The sequence below is a fragment of the Gracilinanus agilis genome, chromosome 4 (genome assembly GCF_016433145.1).
Source record: "Gracilinanus agilis isolate LMUSP501 chromosome 4, AgileGrace, whole genome shotgun sequence".
In the NCBI taxonomy this organism is placed as follows: Eukaryota; Metazoa; Chordata; class Mammalia; order Didelphimorphia; family Didelphidae; genus Gracilinanus; species Gracilinanus agilis.
In genome coordinates, this window is record NC_058133.1 from 60393695 (window position 1) to 60408599 (window position 14905).

Sequence of the window (14905 nt, forward strand, 5' to 3'; positions counted from 1 at the left end):
CAAAAAATTTTGGGAACCACTGCACTAAACGATAACTCTAGTCCAACTATCAATAATATGGAATTAGGTCTTGATACATGTAAAACCCAGTGCAATTGTGCGTTGGCTACGGGGGGGTGGGGTAGGGAGTTTTGGGGAGAGGGAAAGAACATGAAACATCTAACTGGGAAAATACTCAAAATAAAAATTTCAAAAAATAAATAAAAGAAAGATCTTTAAAAAAAGAAAATGTTGTTGAAAGATGTGGAGAAATTAAAACAGATGAGCTCTGAGATAGGGCTTTTTGGATTTGCTAAGTTAAAGGCCATTTTGGCAACCCAAGATGGTGGTGGTAAAAGCATGGTGGCAAGGAGTTGAGAGAGAAAGAAAGTGGAAGCAGTGGAGCATATACAACTTTTTTTACAAATTTACAAAATACTTTAAAAAGATGGTATGATAATTAAAACTCAAAGGATTAAAAAGGGAAATTTTTAGGCTTATGAAGACCCAAGTTAACACTGAGTAGACCATGGGAGAAAACTAGTGGAAGGGGAATGATTATGGGCTTAATGAAAGAGAGGAGGTGGTAGAGTGAGCATCAGGGGTATCTCTTGTCCTTTAACTGAAGGAAAGGAGGCACTGATGATGCTGAGACTTATTGTGGGGCTGGGTTAGAGCTGAGAAATTAGCACTAAGAGACTTCTATATTCTCTCTGAAGTAGAAGATGGTAGTGCCACCTGGTCCAAAACATCTTGTTTATGTTTAATTTAAATTTCCTGCATTGAAAGATTTCTAATGTGATAGGATTAGTTGTAATTTACCAAAAAAAAAGAATGCAGTTACAACTTAGATATTTAATGACTGTGGAGTTAGGAGTTCTACATTCTGAATTGTGACCCATTACAATTCCTTTAGATTTTTAGGTTGCAAATGAAACGCTAGGAGGGGGTAAGGATTCTTTGGAAACATTACAAATCTGATGGATTTTTCCTTTGAGAAGACCTTTCATTTTTAGATTGGTACTCTAGGTGTTGGGTTTTTTTGGTAGGTAGGTCTCCATTAGTTGGAGGTTTGACTAGATAGCTGACCACTCTCCTGCACCGGTTTTTGATATCACAGAATTTATAAGTCTTAAACTTTGCTTCGTCCTCAAGTCTTTATTTTGGGGAATGATGGCGATCCTTCTTCATCTTTTAATTCTCCTTCCCCAAGACCAATCGGGTGCCTTCTGAGTTCTACTTCTGCCATTTGTCATTCAGCGCCACCAGGCTCTGAGCATCTCCCCAAGTCTGGTTTTGATTCCCTAATCTGTCTCAATCACAGCTTCCAGGATGTTCTTCTTCAGTATATTTCTGATGATGTTGCTTTTCTGCTCAAACTTCAGTGACTCCCCATTGCCCATTTAGAAAATGTCACCTAGCCTCGCATCCAGCACTGCTCACATTAGGCTCCCATCTGCTTCTCCAGCTTTCTCGCTCCCATAAACCAGACTGGGCCACTCATCAGTATCTGAACATGTACTCCATTTGCAATACCGTATTCTCTCCTCTCTGCCCGCCCAAATCGTCTAGGTCTTCTAAAGTCCAGCTTCAAGTGCCTCCCCTTGGAACTTTCCCTGATCACTCCTGCCAGAAGTAAACTTAGTTCCTCATCAGATCTTAGCTTCTGTGCATCTAACATAATAGGCTGCAAATTGTGCTGATTTCCATACGTGTCATTGGTTTCTGTGACCAAAGAATTCATCCCCAGATAGATATGAATCTACAAACTTGGACTTTTCCTCAAAAGCTGAAGGAGACCATTGCCAAATATCTACACACATTTCCTTACAGTTGGACTTGGTACAGATCAGTTAGCATTCAACAGGCTCTAGAAACCCAAGATTGTCTCCAAGCCATGATAATATAGCAGAGGACATGCAATAGAGGAGGGTGCACAACAAAGAAAAATGAGACATGGTCTTTGGTCAGCCTGGCTCCTCTCTGCTTCTTTGGGAGTGGTGTCAGAACAACCATATATGGGGTACAAAGAAAGAGTGCAGACAATTTTATAGATTTCAGACATTAACTGTGGGCACTGAGTGTGAGAGTCTTGCCAGGGTTAGTGGGTAGAGATGCTTCGGAGGAACCAAATCTAATCAACTTGGTGTATTTGCTATAAACTGGAAGACAGAAGCTGAATGTGAAGGAATGATTCACAGGCCCTCTGAAAAGATGAAGGGCTCCATGGAGCTGGTTTTATCTCTCTCAGAGGCAACAAGAAGCAATATTTTTAGGGACGCTGGGTCATCTTATGTTGTAGTATTCATGTTAAATATTTGCAGAATATTCACTATGAAGATAATTCTAGCTTACTTGTCTTTGTCAATTGCAGATGATAAGGTAAAAAGAATTTCACATGGAATTCAATTAGGGATTCCGGTTTAAATTAGAATGTACTTTATTCTTCATGATTTCAATGCAAAGATAAGAGCATGAGAGCATAGCAAAGACATGGTGGAAAACATGATTTTCTATTTTTGGCCTTGGTTAATGCAGGAGTTGGTTTTCCTTGAAAAAAAAAAATATATATATATATATATATTTTTAATTTCACATTCTTACCCTCTCAGTGGATACATGATGGAGAGAAAGAGAAAATGAAACAAAATAGAATTATTGAAGAAAAAAGAATTCAACTTTTCCACCTGGGAAGATCTTAGTAGATAAAAAAAATCCCAAAGAGTGATTCTTAGTTGGGCGCTTAACCCAGAGTGTCCATTAGGATGTATAGCCTAGACAGACACTGCTACTGAACAACTATCTGGGCGCAAGATTAAACCAGAAGAGGAGAGTAAGGCTAGTTTGCATTTGGAAAATTGCATTGTGCTTTTAATGAGCCTGAGATTCTTCCTAAGACTGGCCCATATGGGTGTATTCTTGTGAGACTGTACAGCTGCAAATTTCAGGTCCCTGCCATCTGCAACGAAGCAGAGTGTCAGATCACACAGTGTAATAGATACATGCATGGTATGTGTGAACGTGTCATCAGTGAGGAATTACACAGGAGAACTGGCCTAAAAAGCATCATCAGCTAGAGAGGTGATTGGAAAAGGTTATCCAGTCACTTAGGGAGAACACTGGGTGATGAGTGGAATGCCTGCAAGCTCTGTTGGTATTCTGTCTTGAAGGCCCCCCACACAGGGGGACCCCCCTGAGAGTGTGACACTCACAAACACAGGATAAGAAGGCCCATGATGTGACCTGAAGCCACATCGGTGAGAACATAGATCCATCGACGCCAGCTCCCAGGTGGTAAGCATGGCCTTACCCTTGAAACAGAGGCTTCTCTAGGGAAAGGCCCAGCTGCAAGGAGTCTTTTTAGCCTGCATTCTCCTAACAGTGCCCTGAGGCACACAGTGGCAATTAATAGTCATTTGGTTTAACTCAAGCCAATTTGAAATTTTGGAATTTGCACTTGATGTTACAAACTGATCTTCATTACAAGTCTTGTTTTCTAAAAGTGTTTTTAATTATCCTATATTGTGGAATTTCATGTTCCAAGTAAGAAATGAGAATTAGTTAATAGAGACCCAGACAGCAGTGAGTCCCTCCTCCCAAGTATAAAAAGAATGTACTGCTTTATGGGAAGTTATTGAAAGCAAGATTTGCTTTTAGCATAAGGATTCATTTCGGGATAAAAAGGTAGGAAGGGAAATTTCTGTGGGATACATATATGCTTGATACTCTTGTTTTCATAAAATCTACATGTGTCTAGAATTCAGTACAACAAACATGCCAGTGGTTACTGTGTGTACAAAAGTGTCAGTTTGCCTTCAGAGAGTCGGTAGTTTAATAGTGGCAACATGGCCTGTACGTGAATAACAGACACAAGTTAGAAGATGCTACGTTCATTTGTAAGAAGTTAAACAGTATTGGGGAGAGTGGAGAGGCCTTGGGGGAATTCCTAGGAGAGACAATGCAGGTTAGCTCTTGAGAAGGAGGATCTTTAGGAAGACTTGTTGGGCAGGGGCAGCCCTCCTGGGGGAGGGTAGAGGCCGGGAAAAGTCCAGGAAAAGCATGGAGTCCAGTTTGTCTAGAAAGGGAAAGGTGGTATGAAAGGAGATTACTGCCAGTCTTAGGACTCAATATTTCCCAGTCCAGAAGGGTTCATTTTTGAACATATTAGTCTCCTTTGAGATGTCTGAGTCTCCACAGAAGAGGCCAAATCAGCTCCACATCTGTGGAAAGAATTTCATGTCAGGACTCTGCTTTTTACTAGGCTTTATGTGCAGTCGATGATATATAGATCTTTGTATAAAATTTATATTGAGGAAGCAGCATTATCTATCAGGAATGACAGCAGAGTTAGACTGTGGCTTTGCACCTAGTCAGTACCCTTATGGTAAGTCATGACTGACGTATTTATTTACCTCATAGTTCTTATTCTTGGTCCTCTCAGGGCCGCCTTCCCACTGAAATCCTGCTCTGTCCTGTGTGGCCCCTCTTCTGGGATCTTCCCAGTCATACCTGCTAACCATGGGCTTTTTATCCCTATGCTGATGATTCCCAAATCTACTTAACCAGCCCTAACTAAAGTCTGCTGACCTCCAGGCTTGTAGCTCCTCCTGCCTGAAGACGTCTCCAACTGGATATCCTGAGGACAACTTAAACTCAGCTGTTCTAAACTGAACTCCTTATAGTGTTCTCATAGCAACATAGACTTGCACATGTGCAGAAGGGAAGATGGTTTGATTTAAGAAATTCTGTATTTTGTTAAAAATGGAAAGACCTCCCTGGTTTTATGTAGGTAGCAAAAGCATTTCTTTTTCATTTAGACTGATAAGAAGCATTGTAAATACAGAAATTCTGCTGTTAGACAAGTGGACTTAAAACTTCCTTTTCTCGTACAGGTGCAAGTGGCATGAAAAAAACGATATTCTGTTTTGTGCATTGGCCGTCTGCAAGAAGATTGCGTGAGTGCAGGGTTGGGGAGGGGTTGTTCTGGGCAAGCTTGTATACTGAGTTTTAGGTCATTTCTTGGGCTGCCTCTTAACTAGTATTCTAGGTGAGTTATTCCAGCCTTCTCCTGGCCCTTCACTAACCCAAGGGCTGCATTCGGGTTCAACTGCTCATTGGCTACTCTCATCTCCTTTTCTTTAAGTCTTTCCCTTGCCTTCCCTAGGCCCCGGCCCCCCTGCCAAATGTGCCTGAAAGCCTGCAGTTTACTACAGCTTGTTTGGTGTGGGGAGGTGTAAGAGAGGCAAGATCTTGTTTGAAAAGGCTATTTGGGGGATTTTTTAGGTTATTTTACAAATCTGTCCTCAGATTTTTTGGTAATTTGATGTGTACAGGTTCCTTTGCAGATAGAAGTCATGTTGTGCCTTGTGTCATCTTGAAGGATGGAAAGCATTTTCTTGTAGCTTTTTGAGGGAACTTTGAGACCTTCTGTCAGTAGTTCATTGGAATCCCCAGGGTGTGTTGTGCCTCATGATCATATCCTCCTCCTTGGTGGGCAGCTTTGATGATGCCCCTGTCTGTGAGCAGCATCTACCATCTTTGCCTTACCCTACTTGTCTGCTTACTGAGCTGTTGACACAAGAAGTCTCCATAAATTTTGCTTCAAATCCCAGGGTTAGAGGTCTTTAAATGTTATGCTGCTTTATCAACTTATTAAATGTTTTATTCCTGGAAAAATAAAAAAAAATTTAAGTTACCTGACAATCATTTTTGAACCCTGTCCTTACGCATCACACTCTGAATCAGCTTTTCGGAACTTATTTGTGTAGCAAATCAATGTGAAAGCTTAACCTACCGCCACCATTGCACATCTTTGTGTAACACAGTGGTGTCTAAGCCCCAGTTGGTTGTCTTCACATTGCTATAGGCAATAAAACACCAGCATTAGAGAAGAATTTAGACATCATCTTGGATTTTATTTCAACAGTCTGACACATATAAAATGTTGATAGATAAACTAATTCATATGAAATATAGACATTCTATAGCATTTTAAAATTCAGGTTTCTTAATAAGATCCCTGCCCTCTGATGTTGTTTTTTGATGCTATTCTCTACTGGAAGGTTAATAAACATTTACCTTTAGTAGGAATATGCAGCTAGGCATGATGGTACATGCCTGCAATCCCTGCTGCCAGGAAGGTTGAGGCTAGTAGATCTCTTGAGTTCTGGACTGTAGTGATGGAGGCAGTTGGTGTCCACACTTAAGTCTGGTACCAATGTGATGAGCCTCTGGACACTGGGGCCAACAGGCTAACTAAAGAGGACCAAGACAGCCTGAAGTGAAGAGGAAGCAAGTCAAAGATTTTATGTCAGTCCATGGTAGATTGGGCCCCTAAATGGCCTCTGTGCATCTAGCCTCATTAAGACAGAAAGACCTGGTCTAAAATAGGCAGCCTGTCAAATTTTCCTCTTTTAATTGAGTTCAGTATAAAACAGACATTTCTTTATGATGAAAAGGTTAATTATAACATAAGTTAGAAAATCACCTCATAGTGACCTAAGTCCAACTCCTACCCAAGAGGAATCTTCTCTGTTTCATCCCAACCTTTTTTGGGAAGATCTCAGTGGGCTTCTGAGAGGCAGCCTTGATTTATTAGGAATTTGTTTATTATCTATATATTGAGCTAAGATCTTTCTGATTTTAATTTCCTGTACATGCTTTATGTTCTCTGGGATTAAGAAAAATTAGCCTAATTCCTACTTTAACATAATGATATTTGAAGGCTACATAACACTCCTCACTGTTCCATTGCCTCATTCTCTGCTAAAGATCTCTACTTCTATTTCACTAAAACAATTGAGGCCTCTACTCCCTTTCTCATCTCATTATTCGGATAGCTTTCCTCCTTTCACCCCAGCCTTTAGATGAGAAGTAGCTCTTTTTCTTGCCAGGTGCAAACCCCACTGCAAACCCTTAGTCACATCTATCCTTGTCTTCTACCATGGTGTGGATCCTCATCACCCTAGATTGTTGCAGAAGCTTTCTGATGAGTTTTCCTGTCTCAAATCTCTCCTCACCCCAATCTATCCAGGTCTGAGCATGTCACATTCCTTCTCAATGAACTTCTTTGGCTTCTTGTTACCTCTAAGATAAAATAGAAAGTATTTTCTTTGACATTTAAGGCCTTTCACTATTTGCCGCCTTTTCCAATTTTCTCATACTTTAGTCAAGCCATACTGACTTGCTTACTGGTCCTTAACCATGACACTGTATGACCCTTAGCCTGGAATTTTCTGAAATTACATTTCCTTAGCTCTCTGTATCTCTTATGTGTTCATAGTTACAAGCATGTTGGCTTACCTGTTAGAATGGGAGCTCCCTAAAATCAAGGACGTTATAAGTTCTTAAAGGGTGATTGCTTGCCTTCTTTCTCCTGAGCCTTTTTTTTCTTTAGTCCTTAGTCATGTCATTAATCTTCTTTAGACATATACTAACTTGTTATTCTTTCCTAATGAATATTGTAAGAGATTTTGCCACTATGTTTATTATATTCCTCTGGGGTACCAGTCTGATAATAACCTCAAAAAATGAAATCAGGTTGCTCTGGCATGACCAGTTCTTGAAAAAACTCTTTTCTGTCTTAGGAAAGTGGAGGCTATGAAAAAGATCACAGGGTCATGGATTTAGAGTTAGAAGGAACCTCTGGAGATGTTAGAAAAGACAAGAATTCAAGGCCAGCTAGTCCAACTACTTTTTTTTAAAGATGAGGAAACTAAGGTCCATGGAGATTAAAAGGCTTGACCAAGGTCACAGGTTAATAGTCATCAAGTGGCAAGATTTGGACTCCAAAGTCCATGCTCTTTCAAACATCGTGTTTTAGTACGTACTCTATAGGATTTTCAGGAATTGAAGTTAATTCTATTAGTTTATAATTTTGGAGAATCCATTCATTTTTCAAAAATCAGGGTCATTCTATAACAATTCTTCTGTTTGACCTACATTTCCAAAGGGTGGTAAAGTGTAGCTTAGCAAATACATCTATCAGTTTTTGGGTTTTTTTGGTATTTTTTTCCCCAGCATCTTGGTGGGATTTATGTAGGTTTGGTGACATGGGATCATTGATGGCAGCTAAGTGCTCTCTAAGCCCATCTTTTATTGGGTTTCAATTCCATGCTGACTATTTTTGAGCTAACCTTTCCAATTTGAAGATTTTCCTTGTTTAAAAAAAAAAAGAAGAAAGAAAATTCTGCCTTCAGTCTTGTTTTTATTCGTTAGCCTCCCCCCTCTGGTAGTGATTCCGTTCCTTCCTGAGCTCTGCATTTGCAAATCCTCAGCTAGTTCTGAGCTTTAGTGTTCTTACAGGACCATTCCATTCTTTTTTGGTATTTAACCTGTTACTTCTCTTCCTATCTTTAATGGTGTCTTTTAAAAGTCTGAGTTGGAGAGTTCCCATTGCCTCCAGGTGGTCTGGTCTCTTTTTCTTCATCAGAATCCTTTGTATTTTTGTTGTTACAACTTGGTGCTTTTGTATTCTACCTATCTTGGACCAATTTTCCTCTTGTAATTTTAGGCCATAGGATACCATGTCTCTTTTTTCTGAATTCCTTAAAGTCATTTCTGCCATAAGTCGAGGGTGTTTGTGCCCAGTTTTCTTCTATTTTTATCTCAGATATTTTCAAAGAGAATGAATTTTGTTAGAGAATATGTTATAAATGGTGACTTTCTAATATTCTAATTTCTGACTTTTTCTTTTAAAGATATTGCATCAGTAATTCTTTAGGTACTCTTTTTGGAATTCCACTCACAGAAGCTCATGTGCCACTCCAAGATTATGAAGCCAGTAACAGTGTAAACCCAAAAATGGTGGTGCTAGATGCAGGGCGTTTCCAGGTAAATGTGTTACTGAGCTAATAGAGAATCAAAATAGTCTGAAAAACTTTTAACTTTTCAGAGCTGACTACTCTAAGGTACTGGCTAGAATCTGCCAATTCAACTTGACTAGCTCTCTCTCTTCTCAAATATTTTTATACATATAGTCACAACTTGACCTTTTAGAGTCTATAGATCTTTTTTGCAGACTTCCCCGACACTTACCCCTTCTTTTAATTTAGTTTTTGAAATAAAAATATACATTCAATTAAATTTTCCTTTTTCAAAAAGGATCTAGGAGTACAAGTATTCTATAGATCATTAGGATTCCAACGATTATTTTATTTTGTTTAAATGTGGATCTTTACAGTGGTCTGGAAAGTCATCTTAAAATAATACCACACTGAAAAGACCTGAGAACATTGGGAATGAGCTCCACTGGAAAGAATCCAACTTCTCCATTTTCTTTTTCTGCTTTTACCCCATGTCATTCTATGAAGAGGAACTTGAGACTATTGCAAAGTACTGGCCTAAGCAGAGGAATCCTCTGCTGGGATAGAGTATGAATTGAATTTAAAGTCAATAAATGAAAGTACTTTAAAACCTGAAATGTTTTAACATTTACACAAGCTAGATTGGTAATGAGCTACTTATAGGTAAAAGTTGTATACTGAAAAAAAGATCTAGGATATTGATGTAAGGGTTAAAATATTAAAGGATTGGACTAAATTTATGAGGAATGTAGTCACCATAATTATTACTCAAGTCACAATGACTTTTTAGCTATTTATTTATAAAATAGAGGGAAAGAGTGAAAGTAAGAAAATCAAAGAGAGAAGATAATTACTCTGGCCTGGTCTGAACTAGACAGGGCTTCAGAGGCCTCAACACAGAGGACCCAGAGGTAAATTACACGGGTTGTAGTTACCAGGCCTCCTCCAAGATGAGGGGCCTCTCTGGAGGCTAGTACTTTTCATAAAAGCTAGGAAAAGGAAAAAAAGGAGTCAGTTTTTTCCACTCATCCATGTGGTAGTTCTAAGGGAAAAATCCAAGAGTAGTCTGAGGTCCCGCTGGAACTCCTTCATGTTCAAGTTGAAGGTGAAAGACTTCATCACAGGAAGTTCTCGCCACTTTTAAGTACCATTCCTTTTGTCACTTCCTGTGCCTTCCTTTCACTTTACATGGAACAATTACAGCTAAAGTTTTGCTTAGGACTGCCCAGCGGGGCAGTCAGTTGATTCTGATTCATTACCCAGCATCGTGAGCGCACACACACACACACACACACACACACACACGTGTGGACATCACAGACATCCCTGTACTTAAAGGTAATTGGGTGTATACACTTTTGGTGATTAAATCAAAAAATGGTTAGGGAGAGTTAATCCCATATTCACACTGAAGAATTTCAGAGCTTTTTGCCCAGTACACTGATATTATCATGAGTAGACAGAATACCATTGAGTAATAAAGGAATTCAAGCTACTTCCTCCCTTCACCAGAAACAAAGTAATAAACTTGTTCTTCTGTCTTACAGAAACTAAGAGTTGATAGTCCTCCTTTTTCAAACTCTTCCCATCAGGAACAAAGATCCAACACATCCACTTGTAAGTATTCTCCATTTTGTAGGGGAGATGTTGGTGATAAGGTTATATGTATGCCTCTGGTTGGCTAGATCTTAAGTTGTGAGAAGCCTGAATAAATTGGACAGTCTCAAGATATACAATATGTCCTTAGTATGGAAAGGGGTTTTTTATACATTAGAGACTATCTATTCATATTAATTTTCTCACTTTCCAAAATGTCTGATTTGATGTTTCTTTAGAACACTAGGCAGTTTGGATATAGGACCCCCAGACCTACTCTCTGCTGGGCTTCATTCCTACTACACCAGTTTCCTGTTGGACATTTCCAGCTACATGTCCCTTAGCCTTCTCAAATTCAGTGGGTCTCAAACAGAACTAAACCTATTCTTCCTCCTCCCCATAAAACTCCATTCTTGATCCTAACTTTCCTATTTCTGCTGAGGATATCACCATCATCCCAGGTTCATACAGGTTTGCAACATAAATTATCCTCAACTCTTCACTCTCCCTCTCTCTACAAAGTACAGTTAATAAATAAGTATTTTTGGCAACATCTCTCATCTGTCCCCTTCTCTCCACTTATATGGCCACCATCCAGTTTGTGACTTGATTTCCTGGATAAATGTGATGCCTCTTATTTGGTCTCTCCTCTTGACAAACCATTCTCCCCCTACAGCTTTCAGTGCAATACTATTAAAACACAGGACTAACCATGTCACTCATATCGAGCATAGGAATACAAACTGTTGGACATTTAAAGCTCTTCATGGTTGGGCTCTATTCTACTTTTCTATAATTATAAACCTTTTTTCCCTTTATGAACTCTGCAACCCAGCCAAAGTGCACCCATCTCCTGTGCTTCAGTTCCTTTGCACCATCTCCCATTCATGGAATTCTCTTCGCCCATCTCTCAGGATTTTTAGTTTTCTTCAGAACTCAGCTCAGCCACTACCTCCTCCTTGAAACCTTTCTTAAGCCATTTTTATTCCTAGGACTAGTAGATACTTGTTGGATTGCTGGCAAGACCTTTACAAGGGCCTGGACAGGAATTCCACTGAGAGCCTTGATTTTCTTTGGCAGCCACAATTTTGATGTAATAATGATATCTTCTATTTCAGAAACCAACTTAACCATTCCCACCAGAACTTAGAAATATCAACACATTACATAACTATTGAATTTCAGGTAGCACTAAAAAACCCTAGTAAGGATCTGATCCTGAAATAGTTCCTAGCAAATTAAAGTTTTTGACCACCTTTTTGTCCCAAGATTAGAGTTACTATTTAACTCAAGAAGACCATGAGACTTGGGAATCTTCTCCTTTGACTGCTTTCATTTTGTGGTCAGCTCCAGAGGCCACTCAGTTTGCCTTCCTCATTTTCAGTTGTTATTGGGGGTGGGGGTGGTAAAAGACACTAATCAACTAATCAGATGAGAAATCTTTTTCTAGGATGAGAGTAGAGCTGTTTTAATTTCTTTTCTTTATGTTTTCATCCCCCTAGGTGACTATCCATCTGGGGTGAAAACAACTGGCAAAACAAGCAATGTTCGGGGAAGAGGCATCACCCGTCTGCTGGAGAGCATATCCAATTCCTCCAGCAACTTCCAGAAACTCCCAAATTGTGAGACTCCACTCTCTCCTTATGTGCCCCAAAAGGATGAGTGCAAATCTTTCTCCTCCTTATCCTAAAAATGGGACCTTTTTTCAGTTTCTGCAAGAAGCAGCAGGCCCTTAAGCCCCTTCCATAATCAGTACTCTTGAGCAAACAAATCTTCCCATTGATTTTTCCTCCCACTGGAGAAACTTTAATTTGGAAAGAAATCCTGTTCATAAATTAAAGCTTGTTTGTAGTTTGGGAAGGAATTGGCAGCATTGTTTGTTTTATTATTATTATTACTACTAGAGCATTTTGTTTTTCTGAATGTATAGTGTGAATAGTATTAAAGTTTGAAGTGGCCTGTAAAAAAAATGCCCACACAAGCCAGGCCCGTTGGTTTAAGAAGAAAGGAGGTAGACTTGGGGGCAACTTTATAAACATGCTTTTGCCTGTACTGCTAGAATAAATAGATGCCTGTCTCTTCTCCTGGACGGGAAAACGGTGTTCATGTTCTCCTTTTGCCCTTTATGATGTGCGAAGCCTTGCTACTTAGTAGATTCTTGGGCATCCACTTCTCGTTGCCCTGATCCATTGAAGGTCCAAAGCAGAGGAAATGCTGGTGCTCTGAATACACAGCATTCAGAGCTTTAAGATGCGAACTTTGGCAGTGCAGGAAGGGTTTATTATTAGAATGAAACATTTTGTTCATAGAGAAACTAAGATTTTTATGCCTTTTGAAGTTGTCATCTGAAAATAGCATCTTTTTTTTTTTTGCATATATTCCCACCTTGTTTTTCTGGAGCCCTTGGCCCAGCAGTGGGGGGGTCTCTACCTCAGCTTAAGGGACTGGTAAGAAGCTCAGTTGGTGTAGACGAGAGCCAAGGCTGCACAGTGTTAATTAACTCTAGTCATGCTTTGCTATATGGTGCGGGCCATAGATTGATCAGCGAGGAATACTTGAGACCAAATTCTGAAAGACCCTGTAATATAAATTCACTCCTGAGGATCAAAATGTCATGAAAATGGAGGAAATCGTCTTCCTCCTGTCTGTAGTCAGTGCCTTGTGGAAAGGCCTACGGACAGTGCTGCTTGCAGCTGTTTCCTAGTGGATAGACCTTCAGGAGGCTAGAAGTCAGGCGTGCTGGATGGTCAGTTGTTCTGAGCATCCACTTACTGCTCACTGCTCCAAAGGATGATGGAAGAATGACAGAAAAACATTCATTAAACCCTGTTTGGATGTGAGTGTTGAGCTAAGGGCATTGATGGGGATACTAATAGAAAGACAGGCCTCTACCAAGAGAGGGAGGCAACACACAGAGGAAGCTTCAGCTGCAAAGGCCCAGAGGTCCTTAGGGTGCAGCAGCAGAGAGGATGACCATACATCTTTGGTGTTATTTCCATTGTTATAACCCTCTCTATTTCTGATGTATAACCATGTAAGCCATTAATATATGAAGTCCAGGGAAAGCATCTTTCAACAAACTCCTAATATTTCCACTTAGTGGAATATAGAGTTTCTGTGGGAAGACACTATTCTGAAAGTATCAGGAAAATGCATCTTTTAAAATGTAGGTTAAATTTAAATTGTAGGTTAAATATTCTAATCAGTTTTATCTAAAAGTTAACATTAGCTGGCATGATTTGAAATGGAATTCCTAGTACAAACAGGAGTATAAAACACACCTTAGTCTTATTTGACATATCTTTAGAAATGACTAGAGCAAAATAAAAAATATAAATTTTAGTAGAGTAGACAAAAATGCCCATATTTTCAGGTGACGTGGTGGTTTACTTAGAAACGTCAGAGAATCAGCAAAGAATTAACAATATCATCTATAAAATAAGATGCAAGAGCCACCAAAAATCACCAGCATCTTTATATAGTACTAAAAGTTAGTGTTAAGGAGCAAAAGCTTCCAGGTAATTAAAGTAAACATGGGAAAGGTTCTGTGCCAAAACTTATGTTCTTCATGAATGATATCTCAGAGCTAGTTTATTTTTATATATAATTCAAAACAACTTGCCTTCAATTTCTTTACCAATAAGCAAATAATGGAGCCTCGCCTTGACCTTTTTTACACCTCTCCAACCTCTTTCTTAGCATAGGCACACTGACACCATCAAGGAGGGACAGCCCCCATCCTGACACTGGGGATTGTCCCCCTCCTCCATAGCCTCTGAGGGAATTATTATAGTACATGCTGCACAATACAATAATTGATGATGGTTACAATAAGCCAGATGCATCCGAATAGGTCAAATTATGTTGTTTTACTCTGCTCAAAATGGGCAGGGCAGTATGTAATTTCCATCAAAATAAAACTCGTTTTGGTACTTAAACATTATTTTATGTGTAGCTCCTTATTTATTTGATGGTTCTGAATAAACAAGTTCATTGTTTAAGTAAAATGTGAAAGACCTTATGCTAAAATGAAAGTGAGTCTTGTGGTCTTTAAAAAAACAAACAAACACCTGTGATAAAGGTTGGAATTACATTGTGATGTCTGGCTTATTTTTTAGAAATTTTTATTAAGCTGGACCATTTTAAAGAACAAATGTAAAATCTTAGTGGATACTGTGTATGTGTGTACACACAAATTACTTGTTTGCCCATGATTCTATGATGCATAGATGCAACACTATTGTGTCATGGATACAATGCTAGTTTTGAACCCAAGAACACCTGCGTTCTGACCTTCCTTTGGATGCTTTGTAGTGGTTCGACCCTGAGTGAGTCACTTCCCAGTTGGATGCCTCAGGATCTATTCCTGCATCCCTGGCCAGTGGTGGTGATTCCAGGAATTGGCACTAATATGGCACACGTCGACAGCACTGGGGAAGAAAGTTCTTTCAACAAAATTACAGATCTGTTGCACTCGGCATATCATGTGTACAATACTGACAGCTTGTATTTCTGTTGAGCTTTAA

General features: G+C 39.4%; 1 protein-coding gene across 2 annotated transcripts in view; it reads left to right on the forward strand.

Moving 5' to 3' along the window:
* Positions 1–12454, forward strand: part of MAEL (maelstrom spermatogenic transposon silencer) — a 30484-nt gene extending 18030 nt beyond the window's left edge. For both annotated transcript variants that reach the window (XM_044677113.1, XM_044677114.1), the window contains 4 exons: positions 4872–4934; positions 8679–8811; positions 10331–10392; positions 11874–12454. In XM_044677113.1, the coding sequence (XP_044533048.1) occupies positions 4872–4934; positions 8679–8811; positions 10331–10392; positions 11874–12069 (454 nt within the window). In that variant the 3' untranslated portion in view covers positions 12070–12454. The remainder of the gene's footprint in view (positions 1–4871; positions 4935–8678; positions 8812–10330; positions 10393–11873) is intronic.
* The last annotated feature ends 2451 nt before the right edge of the window (positions 12455–14905 follow it).